Here is an 18550-nt window from a genome sequence, read left to right as displayed (position 1 = left end):
AACTCAATTTCTCTTATTTGCAAATAGTATATTTTTAAAACATCTCTTTCATTTGTCAAACCATTATATAAATACCTTGCGAATCTGCATTTTCTCAACTATTATTGAGATTATATTACCACAATGTAGACAATGTCAGCAGAATATCAGTTCTCTTACGAGAGCTCTCTCGTACTGCGTCTTAGCTAAGACGCTACGGGAAAAGTCTCTTTTCACGAAATACTGAAGCAAAAAATTATCCTTAATTTTGTATTTTTGTAAAGCGCATTTGCAGCAGTACACAGTCATAAGCGAGACGGCTCGTTCGCTCATTGGCTTGTTCTGCGGCAACTGCACAGCCTATCGAGCGCAGGCTGATGCAACATCAGACCAAAAAGGGCGCTTCGCGCCCTTCTTGCCACTTCCCGCCGAAACGGGTGTGGCCCAACCTATAAAAGGAGCTCGAAAAGGCTGACTCACCTGATTTTTCATCTCTTCAGTGAAGCTCACGCATCGCTGGATCACGAAGGAAGCAAGCGCTGTCTGAGAAGCATATCAGCGGGACGAGCCATTCTGAAGCTGCTGGCCTTCGCCGCCTTCCACTGCCGTTCCTGCTGCGCTGTCCGGCGCCTATATCCTTTCAATTCTGTTAAATCCAACTGTTCTTTATGTGTGTGTGTGTGTGTGTGTTCGCCCTGCGACACACACTCGTAAAAGAGCTCGCGTCTTTTTTAAGATGCCTTCCTGCGGCTCGTCAGAGCCCCACTCAGCGAGGGAGACCGGTACGTCATCTGTGTCTCCTGCCTGGGTGAAGATCATGCAGCGCTCGCACTCGCTGACGGATGCCCTCACTGCGAGCTGTTGCCATGGTGACTCTGAGGACTCGCCTGGCCTTTTTCTCTGAGCCTGCATTCTCCGCTGCGCTGAGGCGCCGTAAAAGCGCCGCTTCCAGCGGATTCCGGAACCGTCTTCAGCTCAGCCGATGGTGCTATAAATGTAGTGACGATGCCCACTCCTCAGTGCCCATCTCCACATGTAAGCACAGCCCTGCACACAGGGCCCGCGCCCATAAAAGCGACTCAGGTCGATCGCGCCCACTACATAGTAAACGTGCCCACTCCTCAGTGCCCACAATCACTATGTCACACGCGTCATGTGGTTTCTGTAAAAACGAAACCCGTGCACGTTCGTCCGGCCACGGCCCATGGTGCTATAAATGTAGTGACGATGCCCACTCCTCAGTGCCCATCTCCACATGTAAGCACAGCCCTGCACACAGGGCTCACGCACATAAGATCAACTCAGATCGGTCACGCGCGCCACATAGTAAACGTGCCCTCTCCTCAGTGCCCACATACACCATGTCACACACGGCGCGTGGTTTCTGTAAAGGCGAAACCCATGCACGTACGCTCTGCCCAGGCAGACAGCGAGTCGAAAGTGGTAAATGTGCACGCTTGCAGCCCACAGTTACTCGCAGACATCACGAGTCCCACGGGACCCGCTCAGCCCTCCCCCAATCGGTTAAGCACCGGGATGGGGTCGTGGACGAGCGATCTGCCCGCTGTGATCAGCGCGCTCCCCGCCTCAAATGCCACAGGCGTAACGCCCATGGTGCAGCGCGCCCAAGCGCCGCCGTTGCCCAGTCAACAGAGCGCGCTTCGCATCCAGCCCTTAGCCATTCATGCAGATGCATGGTCAGCGCTTCCAGGGGTTTCGAATTGGGTGCTAGGCATTATAAAGAGAGGCTACTCGCTACAGTTTTTTTCGACGCCCTCCGCGCTTTTTAGCGCGCGTCGAAACTACGGTCAAAACAGAAGTAGCACACATACTTCGGGCCGAAATATCAAAACTGTTGAGCAAAGGGGCTGTAGAGCCTGTGTCTCGAGCTCAAAGCGAGGGGGGGCTGTACAGCAGATACTTTCTGGTGCCCAAGAGAGACGGGGGTCTCAGGCCCATACTGGATCTAAGACAGCTGAACAAGGCATTGATGAAACGCAGTTTCAGAATGCTTACGACCAGGAAGCTCCTCGCGCAGATTCGCAGAGGGGACTGGTTCATGTCAATAGATCTGAAGGACGCGTATTTTTAAATACAGATAGCGTCAAGTCACAGGCGATATTTGAGATTTGCCTTCGAGGGCCAGACATACCAGTTTACAGTCCTGCCGTTCGGCTTGTCCGTGGCTCCTCGTACGTTTACGTATTTAATTATTTGGATGACTGTCTGATTCTGGCTCGATCATGAGCGGAGCTCGTGGAGCACAGGGCCGTTTTACTCGATCACCTCGAGAAGCTCGGTCTCAGTGTCAATTGGGTGAAGAGTTCGCTGAACCCCAGTCAGACGATTCTGTTTTTGGGTATAGTTCTGAACTCGTGTTCCATGACGGCGCGGCTGTCACCACAACGGGCGTTGGGAATTCAGCGCGCAGCGAGTTCTTTCCGCTGCGGCGCGACCGTTTCGCTCAAGCATTTTCAGAGGGTGCTGGGTCTCATGGCCTCAGCATCTCCGGTTCTGCAGCTGGGCCTGCTCTGCATGCGCCCCCTGCAGCTCTGGCTGAAGGCGCGGGTGCCGTGCAGAGCGTGGGTATCTGGCCGACTGCGTCTCAAGGTCAATCAGGGCTGTGTCACAGCCCTGAAACCCTGGACAGCAAACGGCTGGTACCAATCAGGTGTAAGCCTGGGGACTTCCTCGAATGTGAAGATGGTGTCGACGGACGCCTCCACTTCGGAATGGGGAGCGCTGCTCGAGGGCAGACCGTCCTTTGGCCTGTGGTCAGAATGGGAATAGCTCCATCATATCAACTGTCTGGAAATGCTGGCAGTGGAGAACGCGCTGATGCGCTTTTGTCCCCAAATCAAGGGCCACCACGTCTTAGTCCGTTTGGACAACATGTCTGTGGTGTCCTACATAAATCGCCAGGGCGGTCTCGGGTCCCGAAACCTGTACAGGCTGGCGGAACGCCTTCTGGTTTGGGCTCAGCGCAACGTGCGTTCGCTGAGGGCAGTGCATGTGCCTGGGCTACAGAATCTGGGTCCAGACAGGCTGTCCAGAGGCAATGTTCCCACGGGCGAATGGTCTCTACACCCGCAAACAGTCCGGCTGTTGTGGGAGACATTTGGCAGGGCGGAGGTGGACCTCTTTGCATCCCACGAAAACGCTCACTGCCCCGCGTTCTTTTCCAAGAACGAAAGCGCGCTGTCACGGAAATGGCCGTGCTGCCCGCTTTATGCTTTCCCTCCCGTCTCCCTCCTTCCGCAGGTGATAGAACGGGTGAGAGAAACGAGATGTTCAATACTGCTTGTAGCACCTCTTTGGAAGAACCAACCATGGTTCCCAGATTTGATGCAGTTAGCAGATGTCGCCCCGTGGCCAGTGCCGTTGAGGAGGGACCTCCTCTCGCAGGCCAGGGGTTCGATTTGGCACCCTCAACCGTAGTTGTGGTCCCTCCACGTGTGGGCGCTCAACGGTTACCCACTGATCTCGCAGTGGGAGTGCTAAATACCATCACTCAGGCAAGATCCGTCGACACGACGTCTGTATGCCTCGAAGTGGTCGGTGTTCTCCAGCTGGTGCACAGCTCGAGGATGTTCACCCCTTAGTTGTGAGGTGACGGAGGTTCTCTCCTTCCTACAGGAGCTGTTGGATAAGGGCAGAGCCCCATCCACGCTCAAAGTTTATGTGGCGGCCATCGCAGCGTTTTCTGAAACAGCGCTCGGTCAGTCAATAGGAAGGAATGATTTGGTCATCCGCTTCCTTAGAGGAGCTAGGAGGCTGAATCCTCCCAGACCTCCGTCAGTCCCTATGTGGGACCTCGCGGCGGTTTTGGAGGCCATGAAGGGTCCCCCTTTTGAGCCTATCCAATCAATTAGCCTTCAGCATCTGTCGTTCAAGACAGTATTCTTGTTGGCTCTCGCTTCAGTAAGGCGTGTGGGTGATCTACACGCGCTCTCGGTGAGCCAGTCGTGCTTGGAGTTTGGGCCTAATGACTCAAAGGTCATACTCAAACCTAGGCACGGTTATGTGCCGAAATCCCTCAACACGCCGTTTCGGGCTCAGGTTATTGCCCTGTCTGCCCTGCCGGTGTCAGGAGAGGATAAAGACTCGAGTCTTCTTCGCCCTGTCAGGGTTTTAAGAGCTTATGTGTCTCGCTCTGCTGCCTTTCGACAGACTGAGCAGCTGTTTCTCTCGTCCGGTGGACGTTCCAAGGGAATGGCTGTTTCGGGACAGACTCTATCCAGATGGATAGTTGACGCTATAGCGTTAGCTTACGCTTCCAGGGGCCTTCAGTGCCCGCTGGGCGTCAGAGCACACTCCACAAGGGGCGTCGCCTCGTCATGGGCGTGGTCTACTGGGATCTCCTTGCAGGATATATGTATGGCGGCAGGTTGGGCCTCGCCGTCTACATTTATCAAGTTCTATAACCTGGAGGTTCCCGCCTTGCAAGCAAGGCTGCTGTCGGTATAGTCGAATCAGGGCCCTGAGGGGAACTCTGAGTTCGTGAGCGTTATGCGCTGCCGACTGTTATATGGGCAGTATTGCGTAAGACCTGCATTGCCACATTGGTCAGGCCTTGCCTCGGCTGTGTGATGTCATATTGCCGCATCTACGGATGTTGCTAGATATGTGACTCTCTGTGAGTCCCTCAGGTGACTGTCTGTAAATCCTGGGCGTTGCTTCAGGTTTATTGGTGTGTGCTCCCTGCGCGCACGGCGTTTTACATTGGGTTCCCGTAGCGTCTAAGCTAAGATGCAGTACGAGAGAGCTCTCGTTAGAGAACATACTCGGTTACTAAACGTAACCTCGGTTCTCTCTAGAAGAGCGAACGAGTACTGCGTTCTCTGCCGTGCGTACGATTTACTCTGGTTCGCTTCGGCGATGAAATAAATCAGGTGAGTCAGCCTTTTCGAGCTCCTTTTATAGGTTGGGCCACACCCGTTTCGGCGGAAAGTGGCAAGAAGGGCGCGAAGCTTCTTGTTGCATCAGCCTGCGCTCGATAGGCTGTGCAGTTGCCGCAGAACAAGCCAATGAGCGAACAAGCCGTCTCGCCTATGGCTGTGTACTGCTGCAAATGCGCTTTACAAAAATACAAAATTAAGGATAATTTTTTGCTTCAGTATTTTGTGAAAAGAGACTTTTCCCGTAGCATCTTAGCTAAGACGCAGTACTCGTTCGCTCTTCTAGAGAGAACCGAGGTTACGTTTAGTAACAGAGTACGTTCTCAGAGTGTTTGGTATTTTTCCTCATTTCTCCACCACAAACAAAACTAGGTTAGCTAATTATCCTAGCTAATAATGAAATGTATTATGAATGCCAAGCTTCAGACAGAAACTTCTTAAAGATGATGCTTGTGCATCGAAAACTTATCACCCATAACCAACCACAAAATGATTTCGGCACAACCCAAGCAATTACAAATATACACAACACATGACATATTTACAATAACTGTAAGACCCAAACAGTAAGTGCATTATATATAAAAAAGCAACATTATATATTGTAACAATGTAAATAATAATTGTAATATTCATTAATATAAATCGATTATTAAAATAATTTTTTCTTTAAAATGTACAACATAGTTGTAACATACCGTACACACAATAAATCAGTATACCATTACATTAACACCAAAAAGGCAGAGCAGCGATTTTCTTCTTCATTTTATTTGTGTGGCTTTTTGAGTGACACACCTCCTGCCGCTCAGAGCTCTTCCTGTTGACTTCGCTCTTGACATACGATTCAACTTTCATTCACAGAAATACACACAAACAGTATGAGGTTCAGTGGCTTTTGTCATACCAAGAATCAAAGCTCAGCATCCACATCTACCAAGAAAATGCTGCAATAATTTTCCAAGAATTTTCTTTTCTTTTTTTTTCAAAGGATAATTATTGCAGATGACATGTTAATTATTGCCTAGTTGGCAAAAGCCCAATCTAAATGGAGAAACGTGTCAGCATTGTGGGTAACACAGCACATGAACCGTGCACTTGATGCTTCATGGCTCAGTATGATGTGTACTTCTAAGAAAGGAATGTGCTAATCATGTCTGCTTCCTTTGCAAAAGCAGCATTCACTTGCAGACTCTTTTTTTGGATGTGGGTCAGCAAACTGTCTACTACCAAAAGATTGATCGATGTATATAGTTATAATGTATCAAAACATTGTGCGTGCTCACCGACTGTGCTGGCATCCTCCAGCACTACCTCTATGGAGCGCTGTCTGTACTCCACACGGAAGTTGAGCATCCGCGACTGCCGCTCCACGATGTGCCGTGAGGGCTGGACAGGGCAGAAGGCCGGGCTGGATGAGGATGGGGATGAGGAAGATGATGATGCTGATGCTGATGCTAAAGAAGGCGGGACTGAGGGCGTGTGTGCTGTGGCTTCTGATTGGCTGTGGGGTCCATAGGGGCTGATCTGAGATGCTTCACTGGAGAAATTACTACACAAGAAAGAAAAAAATGAGGATTAGCTCAAATAATGTTAAAATTGCTATGAGAAGCACCTTTCATCATAATTAAAATTTTATATAAATAAACTATTTTACATACACACACAAACAACAGTGTTCAAAAGTCTGGGATCAGTAAGTATTTTTTTTTTTAAGAAATTAATTATTTTATCCCATACTTTTATTAAACTACTTTTATTATTAAATTGACATTTATAATGTTAAAAAATATATTTTTCATGTAAATCCTATTCTTTTGAGCTTTCTAGTTATCAAAGAATCCGGAAGAAAAATGTTTCACTGTTTCCACAAAAATATTAAGCAGCATTGATAATTATGTGGAATGTTTCTTAAACACTAAATAAGCATATCAGAACTGACACGGTCAACTGTAGTTATTGCTGCTGAAAAATCAGCTTTGCCAAAGGAATAAATTACATTATAAAATACATTAAAATAGAAAGTAAGTTAATATAAAGGTTCATATTAGTTTGTTCAAATTTTTTTGTTTTACTAAATAAAATTTAAAATGAAAATAAAACTTATTATTAATATTATTATTACTGGGTGGGTTTGACTGAGTGTCCAAATGGAGGGTCCTAGGTTGAAAACCCCAAACTCATGAAAAATCCTACAACTTCCCATGTAATGCATAATGTGTGAAAAAAGTAATCTCCTGCCTTTCTACATTTGTTTTATGATCCATTGTGGTGACTGGGCATCCTTTCAATTATATGTTCACGTTATCTGACCACTGTAAGTGAAAACAGACTCCAACATCCAATTAGAAAACTTTGTTGATGATTTTACAAAAGGAGACTTGTGAGGGAGAGAAAATGAAATGATAGAGAGAGCAGAAAAAAAGCTTGCACCTCGTTACACCACTCTGCATGATCCACAATGGCGACAGTGCTGAAATCCAAATAGTATCAGACTCAGTGTAAACAGGCTTTACTGGTATAATAATATGGGCAGGGCCTAACAGACGCTCGATTGTCCGACCCAGAGAAATCATGCTTTTTTTGCTCTGCTGAGGACACAAAACGGCTTTTTCTGGCACTTGCTCTCTCTCTCTCTCTCTCTCTCTCTAGTACTCTCTCTCTCAGTGGCTTATGGCTGAATTCCCCCATGCCCCCGTGTTCCTCTGTGGCAGTAAATAATGTCTTTTCTCTGAGCACTGGTGGGACAAAGGATCCTCTCTTCTACTACAGGGTCAGCACATATCGCTGTAAGAGCAGGATCGGGGTGCCAGGCACAGCACACAATGCCTGACTTTATACCACCTTATTACAATACCAAAAGGTTAAAGACGTTAGGCTCCGGGGGCATTCAGAAACTCGTTAGACACAAAAAGAAAACCCAAACATAGGATAAATTAAAGAAACGTCCAGGAAAAAAAAAAAGAAAAGAAAATCAGACTCAGCGCTGCAGCCTCAGTGACATCTATAGGTCAACATAGTCTCATAATTCAATGTTTATATGAAATATATTTATATGAAGTTGGATATTTATTTATATATCCAATTTAATATAAGAACTGGGCGATAACAGTTCCATTCAGCAACAAAAAAACGTCAGAAAGATATCAATAAAGTGATTGGTTTCACAAAACCAGTCCAAATTATTTGTTCATAAGCCTGGCCAGTCTACATCATCTGTTCCAGAATTCGCTGATTCAGTCCGGTTGCAGTGGTTTACAGCTTATTGGAGAAAAAACATTATTTCTAAATAACAACAAACATTTTGGTCCGTTTCTCACACAAAATTATTAAATGAAAAATATAAATCACTACAGAAATTTTAATGACAACAGTTTTTAAGATTTTACTCATTTCCATTACTTTTAGGCTTGGAATTCACAATTGTAAAATTCAACATTTCCAAATTTTACATAAATGTAGGAACATGAGAAGTTTGGGGCAGATTGGACATTGTATGTCTGAGTTACAGCAACTTCCTTTTTCATGGCGAAACATCTAAATTTGTCAGGCCGCCATGGACACGCCCTTTTACGAAACCTTTAGATCTTCGCAATTTAACATCGCAAAGGCCTTTAGATTACACTGACCAAGTTTGGTGTTGATCTGAATAAATCTCTAGGAGTAGTTCGTTAAAGTACAACCCCTGAAAATAGCAAAAACAACACCAATTTTGCAGAGAAAATTCAAAATAACCGACTTCCTGTTGGGAGTTGAATTTCGTACCAAGAGACTTTTTTTGTAGGTATTGGTATGTTACATGTGTATACCTATTTTTGTACATGTAAATGAAACGTAGCTTGAGGTTCACTCCGTTGAAAGTGTATAGGTGGCGCTATCGAGCCATTTTGCCACACCCCGATGGAATATTGGGCTTCAGATGTGTTAAGGCCAGGATTCTTATGACACATGTAAAGTTTGGGGAAGATTGGACATTTTATGCCTGAGTTATAACATCTTTTATTCCCATGGCGAGACATCGAACTTCGTCACGGCGCCATGGACACGCCCTTTAACGAAAACTCAAGATCTTCACAACTGAACATTGCACAGGCCTTTAGATTAGACTGACCACAAAAAAGACATTGATGTCATAAAATTTCTAGGAGTAGTTCGTCACAGTGTAAAATATGTCACTTCCTGCTGCCAATAGGTGGCGCTATGACTATAACTGAATATGGGCATATCAATCTGTTCATGTTCGGAGTCTTATCAAACATGTGAAGTTTGGGGCAGATTGGACATTATATGTCTGAGTTATAGCAACTAAATTTTTCATGGCGAATCATCAAAATTCGCCAGGCCGCCACGGACACGCCCTTTGACGAAAACTCAAGATCTTCGCAATTTAACATCGCAAAGGCCTTTAGATTAGGCGTACCAAATTTGGTGATGATCTGAATAAATCTCTAGGAGTTCGTTAAAATACAATGCATGGAAATGGCAAAAATTGCACAAAATTTGCTCATAATATTAAAAATAACCGACTTCCTGTTGGGTTTAGAATTTTGCTCCAAGAGTCTTTTTTGTAGGTATTGGTGTGTTACATGTGTGTGCCAATTTTCGTGCATGTACGTGAAACATAGCTGGAAGGCTGTTGATTTTTTTAGTATAGGTGGCGCTGTCGAGCCATTTTGCCACACCCTCTTCTGAATCCTATATCAGACGAAAATTTTCACCAGGTCTAATGCGTGTGCAAAGTTTCATGACTTTTTCAGCATGTTTAAGCCCTCAAAAATGCGATTCATTTTGGAGAAGTGGAAGAAGAAGAATAAGAAACAGAGCAGATACAATAGTGTCCTCACACCATCGGTGCTCGGGCCCTAAATATCAATGCTTCTTAAACAAAAACAAGAAACAGCATGTGACAAGGCCAAGAGGACAAAATACAAATCTGGTAAACTTCAAACATAAAGGATGAGGTTTCCTTTGCACTTATGTTAGAGTTCAGCCTACACAAGTTCACGTGGTTAAAAAAAAAAAGGACTTCACAAATGAGACACTACCTCAAGATTATTAACAAATCTAGATGTTTGTTCTTGCACAGTGGTATGGGAGAGTGGTTAATACACAATTCTAGAGCAGAGTGCAACAGTAGAGTCCCAAAGCCTGCGGCATCTTCAACCCATTTTTAAACAATCTTGTGATCTGTATATAATTTTCAACTGCTAATGTCTCTCTTTTTTTCTCCCCTCTCTCAGATACTGACATTCAGTCAACAGTTATTCCACTGTGAGTGTCTAGATGGCAGTCTACACACACGATTGGCTTGGCAGCAGCACGTAGGTCTCTGGGTCCCGCCGAGCGGAGATCCAGCTGGCGGTGGGCGACTCAATGGGGGCACTTGAGTGAACCGTGCCATCCTACAGCCTGCAGTATGGTGCCAGCCACTCACTGAATGCACAGGCTGGAAGTCCCCATCCCAGGCTTCATTCATAATTACATGCCTTTAAGAAAAACATGTCCTCATGTCCAAGCTCTTACATTCACACACCCTCGAAATAAACCGTCACAGATCACAATCCGTCTGAATATATTTGTTCTTAAGACTCTGGGGCATTCACGCTGACTGTTGAGGAAGGAGAAATGGAGGACGGACCAGAGATTGTTCAAAAATGCCTTTTGTTGCCCAAAGTTTCAGTTCCTGTTATTGGGTCAGATTTTTTTTGCTGTTGTGTTTGTGTGCTTTTCTGTTTAAAGGAAACTGAGGGAAATCTCTATACGGCTAAAGGCTTAGTGTGTAACACTAAGCAAGACCGACAAAAAAACAAGAACTGTTTGTTGCATTTTTTAATTGTGGGTGTCAACGGTTTAGTGCCCAACACTGTGCCAAGATGGCTGGCCCCTCTATATACCTTCACAACCCAGTGAAGAGTTCACAACAATGAAAGCTGTCAACTACTTTTCTTACCCACAACGCAACTGGCAGAATTTAATTGGTCGATGGAGTGTTGAAAAGCTTTACATTCAGCCTAAACACACCATGAATTAGTTCACTGCGATGCAAAGCAGACCATACTAAAGAAAATGGGAAAAGGACAGGGGGTGGAGAAGAAAAACTTGCATGTATGAAATAGTGGTGAGCATCTAAACCAGTGGTTCCCAACCTTTTTCACCCCGCGGCCCACACAACCAAACATATATGTTTGTGCGGTCCACTGCAAAAAAAAATAATTTACTGACCCCGCTATTGTTGGGTTAATTAGTACTCAGAATCTAGATTGTTAACTGTATTTATTGAATGAACTAGGGCTGTGCGATATGGACAAAAAAAAATTATGCACAATTATGACGCACACATATATGCTTTACAGTCATAAATGCATTTAGGATGAATTTGAAACATATTTCCAAAAGAAAACCAATTAGAGCTTTATCAAAAAGTTGTAACGTCTCTAGAACAGACATAAGTCAAAATAATCACTATAGTAAAGGTGTAACAACATTTATAGACTTAGGGACTTTTTTTTTTTCTTTTTTGCCATGCATTGTTCTTAGAGCTCATTAATTGTTGCGGTTCCTCAGGCGTTGAAATTGTTATATATTATACAGGTTCACACGTTTGCAGTGTGTATACAGTATGTGTGTGCGGTGCAGAAGCAGCAGAGAGAGCGCATTATTGTAACGCGAAAGCACATTAAAATAATGAACGAGAGCAAATATCTCTTTTGGCACGCAGATTTCCTTTGTTCTGTCACAAAACCAGACGTGTTTGCTCAGATACACGCTGCTCTCACGCGGAGAGAGTGTGCGCTCTTAAAACCTGTCTCCTCTCACTTAAACTGCGTCCTGTGCGCTCACAACTCTCTCTATGCTCATGTGCTAGATATTAATTATTTTCGCACGTTTTAATTTCTAGCCTTTTACCGCGTGCAGAGTGAACGCTCTGATCCGTTAACATGGGCTCGGAAAAAAGGCACATCACAGACAGAGTGTGAACCTGGAGTTAGGCATATGCCCAGTCTGCTCTGTTCTCGCGCTAGAGGCGCTGCATTCTGATTGGATCAGATAGCATAATGCGGGAGGTCAGGGCCGCGAAAAATCGTGCTATAAAGCGATTTAGAAATGGCAAACGCTCAAATCGTTATTTTATGACGAATTCGATTAATCACACAGCCCTAGAATGGACTGGAAATGAACAGAAAATAACTCGGGCTGGCACCGTTCAGCAAAACGGGAAAACCAGATCCAGGAAGAGCTCGGCAGCGGGTAGACAGCCAGCAGAGCAAGCAGTCAGGAGGGAACATGTTGACAGCATTTATGCACGTTTGAATTTGTTGTTCTGTAGCATATGCAGCAAAAATATCTAAGATAAATTGGCGGTTTATTCTTAAACCAATCAGCGAGCTCGAATAGTGGAAGCATAGTTACAGTTTAATATTTATTTTTTTGTTATTTAATTATGTATATGAAATATATTATTTATTTTAATAGTAATTGGCGGCCCACCTGCAATACCCACAGGTTGAAAACCACTGATCTAAACAATCCTATTGCAATCATTAAAACAGTATTTCAAGGGCACTGTATTAACCCACGGAAATGTGGCCAGTGGCACAAAACCCACAGTTGGCTACATCCATGCAGAGTCCTATAAAAAGCTCCCAACTTTGTTGGTTGTTCTCCTCCATTAACAAGGTCATCAACCAACCGCTATGAAAACCCCCGCAGTAAACTTGATTGTTTGATTTCCTGTGACTCTGGTGTTGAAATGGCACGAAGGGGGTAATTGCTGGGGACCAGACTTCCAGAGGGAAATGAGATGACAGCTTTCTCTGCGCTGCTATTTCACCGCAATTATTTCCGCTACACACTTTAATTCTCACTTTCTTTTTCCTCCCCTCGTTTTTTTTTTCTTAAGTTGAAAGCGGTCCAAAAAGTAGCAGAAGAATGGTTTTAAGAGCAGTGATTCACAATATTAGAGAAAACCAATAATTATATACAATACAGTTCAAGTTTGGGGTCTGTATTTCTATTTTCTTAAATACATAAAAAAAATTAAAAAAATTCAAATAAATACGGTGCAATTAAAGTTTGTCAAAGAAAAAAAAAAGTATGATGGTTTCCAAGTATTAAGCACCACAAAACTAATTTCTAAGGGATCATGCGACAATAGGTGCAGAAAATTCAGCTATGCGATAACAAATGACATTTTTAAATAAATTAAAAAGACAAGTTTTAAATTGTAGTAATATAATATGCAAGGAATAACTGATGATGGCCATTGAATTATCAGAAAAATAATGCCCCCTTTTGCGTTGTGGCTGTTACACATCAGGTGTGCATTATATTTCTAATAATTTAACGGCCTGGAGTCAATTATTCTGCTTATACTGCGGTTACCACACCTAAAGACATCGATCAGATAATATATTTAAAGGGAGCCATGCCATCCTGTTTTTGTACTTAAATCGCTATTGTGAGTAGGATTATTTCTTCCGCATCTCATCCAATGCCTCTTTTGCTAGTTCCAAAACGTCATTTTAAAGCTTGTAATGGGAGTCTTGAGCCATGATAGCATTGTAATGCAGTTATTAATGAAGTTATTAGAAAGAGAGCGAGAGAGACAGAGACACAGAGAGAGAGAGAGAGAGAGAGAGCTTGTGTGAATTAGGCTACCTCTGTGCGTCCCTCAACAGTCTTCTGCAGCAGCGTCTCTAAACAGCGCTGTTATTACCTCGCTAGTGAGAAATGTAATTAGATGAGCAGACATGATAAGATGAGCAGACATGATAAGAGCTCTACCAAAGGCTCTACAAGCCAAAACACACACTGCTCTGACATTTCCCCCTTGATTCCTTAACATCCAGGGAATCAGCAGCAGCCACAGCTGGGTTTCATTATAGCTTAGAGACCAATGTCCTTTTGAGAGGAGGCCAGTTTCATTTTACAGGGACATGAAAACAGTAACCACCTCGCTCTATCCATCAAGCTAAGCCAGTTCTTGATTCAGGTAATGTGCCATCTTTGGAGTTTACCAGAATTAATCTCTACTCTAAAGACTACCACGTGCAATTCGATGGAGTGGAATCTCTGCCATAGTTTTGTAAAGGGAAAGCCTTGAGTAAATGTTTTAGATTCATAAGAATCAACAAATCAACACAATACCTTTGCAAGATCCCATTTTCTTGTGGTATGACTCCATTGATGGCTGCCTATATAGAAGAAAAACAAGAAATAAATAAATAAGTGATTGTTGGGTTCAGTTAAAACAGAAAGTTATCATAACACAAAACGTTTTGATCTTTTTTTATGCATATGAATGTATAAAATGAAACATATATTTTAGGTGATGCAACTAGTCACCATTTTTGTTGATGTTTTTAACAACTCATGTCTGAATATGTATACTTCCCTACTATACAGTGAGCAAAAGAACAGTTTATCAATTGCTGAAAAGTAATGTAATACAGAACATACTTCAGAATGCAACAGAATGCAAATTTGGAGCATTGTTAATCAATTTATTTTACAATACTGTTCAAAGGTTTGGGGTCAGTTAAGATTTTAAATAAATGAAAAGATTTATTCAGCAAGGATGAACTTTTTATTCATCAAAGAATATTGGGGAAGAATGTATTATGGTTTCCACAAAAATATGAAGCAGCACAACTGTTTTCAACATTGATAATAATATGACTTATTTTCTGATTGGCATAGCATAGCACATCACACATCAGGACAACTACCCAAATAAATAATGGTCTAAATATAATGATCCTTTTTTAAAGGGATGTCTAAAAACAGCTTATATTGAAGCCAGTCTGCCAAAATGACATGGCGTTCAGATCAGGTGGGTCAAAACAGGAAATTAAATAGCCTATTACTTCTAAATTATGATGATTAGGGCTGCACTATTAATCAAATGTGATGAATTGCGATTGTCATGCACATTTTGTCAGTAAAGATTAGGCCATTTAACTTCTCATGAAAGATTTGCTCAGGTGCAGCTTGGTGTTTGTATGATCAAGTGTGCTTCTGGCTTCGACATGGGGAGTTCAAACACTCGCTGGCTGTCCCATCTCTACATTTTTGACCACTTAACCACGTTGTAGCTAGGGTATGCTTTCTTTGAATTGCTGCCAGCATACAACCAGCTTCCTGCTAAATATAGTAAAACAGCCCACTTTTAAGATAAAGAGGGACTTTGTGGATGAAAATCTGTCTTTAAAACCACAATTTCTTCATTTTTGTTTGAAAACTGTCGAGATACAAGACATGCAAGGTCACATGCAATCCCTCATGCAAATTAGCACTACAGAAACGCCCCCGTTACATTCATCCAAACAAAACAAGCCTCTGTCTGTCTGCCTCTATCTGTGATGTGACACCTGTCACAGCTGCATTTGTTTTTAGGCTCTAGAGGTGAAATGTTCATGTGGCGGCGAATGAAAGGTGATATACCAGACTGTATACAGACTATAAATCACCAGGATCCCCACAATAAGACTAAGGCGGCTTTTACAATTACAATTTCCACACCATGTATTTCAGAGGGAGGGATGGGCTCCTGCAACAAGGAATTTTTAGGACCATTTTGAACTGTCTAAATTACTTGTTTGCAATAGATGAGATGAAAGGCTATAAAAAGGTGTGGGTCTCTGCAGACTAGACTGCAGCAGACATTACTGTCTGTTCAAATAACTAAATGTGTAACAAATGAAATTTAAAAAAGCTCATTTAAGTTTTCTTATTGTAAACAGTAGCGGCAGTCAGAATAAATTGGACTGAATTCAAGATGTAAATGGGCAGAAACAGTATGTGCTTACGTTGTGATGAAGTTTATCCTGCAATAACAAAACCTAGTCATGTTCTTGCAAATGTTTAGTTACTGGTGATTTACATCACCGAATCTAAACAAAATCCTAAACGTGGAAAATAAATTTGAGAAACTAATGATTTTTCATTGGATCGACTGAGGAGCTAGTAAACAGACTACCTATATGTTTGAATAATAATAATTTCACAATCTTTTATAGAATTTTTCAGTGGGGTGCATTTTACTGCTGTATGTGGTTTAAAGCTCTTAAAAGCTTTTAAAAGTGCAGTGAAAGAGGCTTATTTCCAATCACACTAGTAAAACATCAGTACTGATCCAAAATGTCCTTATTCACGCTCACCCAATTCTGCCAAACCAATTATTCACCAATCCAAAAAATAAAATAAAATGTTTATATTTGATAAACTATTACATGTACAAACTTAACAGTGCCTTAAAGTTTTTAAGCTAAAATATGTGATTTAGCTCTTGTGATTCATGCAGAAACTTTGCATTCAGGTGGCTGAGGGAATTTAAAAAATAATGAAATAAAAAATAAAATACTATTAATGTGAAAACAACACAGTCTTTTAGCACTTATTAAGATAAACTACGCATACAAAGGAATCTGTGTTGCTGCGTTGCACTTCCAAATGCAGAGAAAAGGTGCAGTTTAGCCTTGCAGTGTCCAATGCAGAAAGTTTAAATTAATTGATTTCTATAAGCTAAAGAATACGAGGTTTACTGAATCGATGCATTACTTACAATATTATTAATATTCTAGAATAGCTTCAGCAAGGCTTAATAATATGTTTAATAATATGTTTTCATTTGGTTAAGAATCAAAAATATATAATTGGCTCTGAAGAAATTATTACAGCGAAAGCTTAATTTTATTAAAAAAAAATGTGAATGCCCCTTATTATAACCCAATTGTTCTGAGTGTCAAAAATGTAAAGGAACATAAAGCCTTGAATTACAAAAATGACTGACTAGGTTTTGTTGATGACCAATTTTTGTTGTAAGTCAGTTTAACTGGTATATGGAAATGCAGCTACTCAAGAACTGTGCCAGAATGTCCTGAGGCTGTGAACAATGGTACCATTAAACAGCTTTTGCACTAAACATAGTGGCTTTGTCTCCGATGTATCACCACAATCTTTAAACAAACAATATACAGGAGACACATGCACTTGTTAAAAAGGTTTGTGGTTTGAAAAAAATCTAGCTGTGTGTCAGTCTTACAGATTTAACAAACAAAGTGCATCTTACCACCAAATCCCAGTTGTTGAGTTCTAGAAGTGTGATTGCCTCAGCAATGTTGTCGATTCCGGTACATGCCTGAAATAAAAAAGAACAAACTGATTTTAATATTTGCATTTAAGTCCTCTTTTTATATTGAAAGAATGAAATAACAGAACGTCCAAAAATACATTGCTGAGAACAAATGTTCACTTCTAATGTATTATGCACTAAATATTATATATAAAAGATATTAAATTATATAAGAGATGATTTTTGTAAACATTTAAGTTTATAGTCACAATAAAACAGTGTACATAACATAAGCAACCTTCAATTTGTGAAATATTTCTAATTGCCACATATGTCAGATCTCTTTCTTCTTGTATTAAATAAACAGTTTGCAGTCAAAACATAGTCAATATTCATAAACTGGCTCATATAAGCAACCTTCAATTTTGGTGAATGCCATCTCAAAATATTTGTAATTGCTACATATTTCAGATCTATTTCTGCTCCTACTAAATAAACAGTTTGCCAATCAAAACATATTGTCAATACGTGTAAAACTGACTCATATTTAAAATCCCAAAGCAAACCAACTGAAAAACATGAATGTAACAGCTGATGGCAGAGTAGAAACCGTGCAGAGTCATCTGACAGCTTCTGGCCATTACAGGGTCATGAAAAGACAGGCCAGGCTTCAGATGACAGTCTAGTAATGTTTTCTGGTCGCAAATAAGCAGACGACACCAAAATGATGTATTTTAAGATGTCTATTGTTAACTTTGTCTGGTCGTGTGCTTTTAATATTTCATCTTTGCTGAATAATTCAAACAAAGCCACTGACAGCTGATCGTCTCGAGACATGTCAACAAAAAGAAGTGACTACACATCCGTTGCTCTGAGCAGGCACAAAACGGGTCTGATCTACACGTCCAGATCTTATAAAATCACAGATTATCAGTATTTATGTGAGGAAACCCACCTGAAAGTCGGCCAGGATAATTTCTCTGTCCATGTTGCTGTCGGAGGCCATTGCAGTGAGAGGCTAACGACTCATGTAAAAACCCCAAAAATATCAACCACCAATTTCAAAAAAGCAGCTCAGGACACGGCTTATCAGTGCACGGCAAGTAACCGAGTATAAATGCTGTTCTTCGGATCTGTGTTGTCAGTGTTTGGGGGCTTTCAGTTTTTCTGTTATCGTCACTTTGCTGTTTTGGATCGGCATTCAAAGCAACAGAAACATCATCTTACGGCTGCCGTAAAGTAGTGCTGTGAACTGTCGCGCTCTTCACACGGTTGGAAAGAGCTGTGTATTTTTAAAGCAGCAGCAGGGCCGCGGTTGTATTTGAATAGACTGTTACACATGCGACTTGTTTGACTACATTATTTTAAACAAAAAAAAAAAAAAAAAGCCTTAAAAATATTTTAATAAAAATGGATATGGGCACCGTATGCAGTTCCAGTGCAATGATTGTTTACAGTTAACTACCCGACTGCAACCCCACCAACATTAGTTTTTTTTATTTAGTAATCATGAAGATATAACACTGCCAACCATGACGAGCAACTAAACGTTAGTGAGATTTCAGAAAAATCATAATTTTACTAATGGGTACTCCAACTA

At 41.9% G+C, this 18550-nt stretch overlaps 1 protein-coding gene across 1 annotated transcript in view; it reads right to left on the bottom strand.

The window, feature by feature from the left end:
• The window catches only part of LOC132114759 (FAS-associated factor 1-like), a 76138-nt gene extending 57936 nt beyond the window's left edge, over positions 1–18202 (bottom strand). The window contains exons 1-4 of the mRNA XM_059523074.1: positions 17906–18202; positions 16948–17016; positions 14025–14071; positions 6164–6429 (exon numbers count right to left, since the gene is read on the bottom strand). Coding sequence (XP_059379057.1) covers positions 6164–6429; positions 14025–14071; positions 16948–17016; positions 17906–17956 — 433 coding nt within the window. The 5' untranslated portion in view covers positions 17957–18202. The remainder of the gene's footprint in view (positions 1–6163; positions 6430–14024; positions 14072–16947; positions 17017–17905) is intronic.
• Positions 18203–18550: the final 348 nt, after the last annotated feature.

The sequence above is a fragment of the Carassius carassius genome, chromosome 34, assembly GCF_963082965.1.
Source record: "Carassius carassius chromosome 34, fCarCar2.1, whole genome shotgun sequence".
Lineage (NCBI taxonomy): Eukaryota > Metazoa > Chordata > Actinopteri > Cypriniformes > Cyprinidae > Carassius > Carassius carassius.
This window is presented reverse-complemented; position numbering and strand designations above follow the sequence as displayed.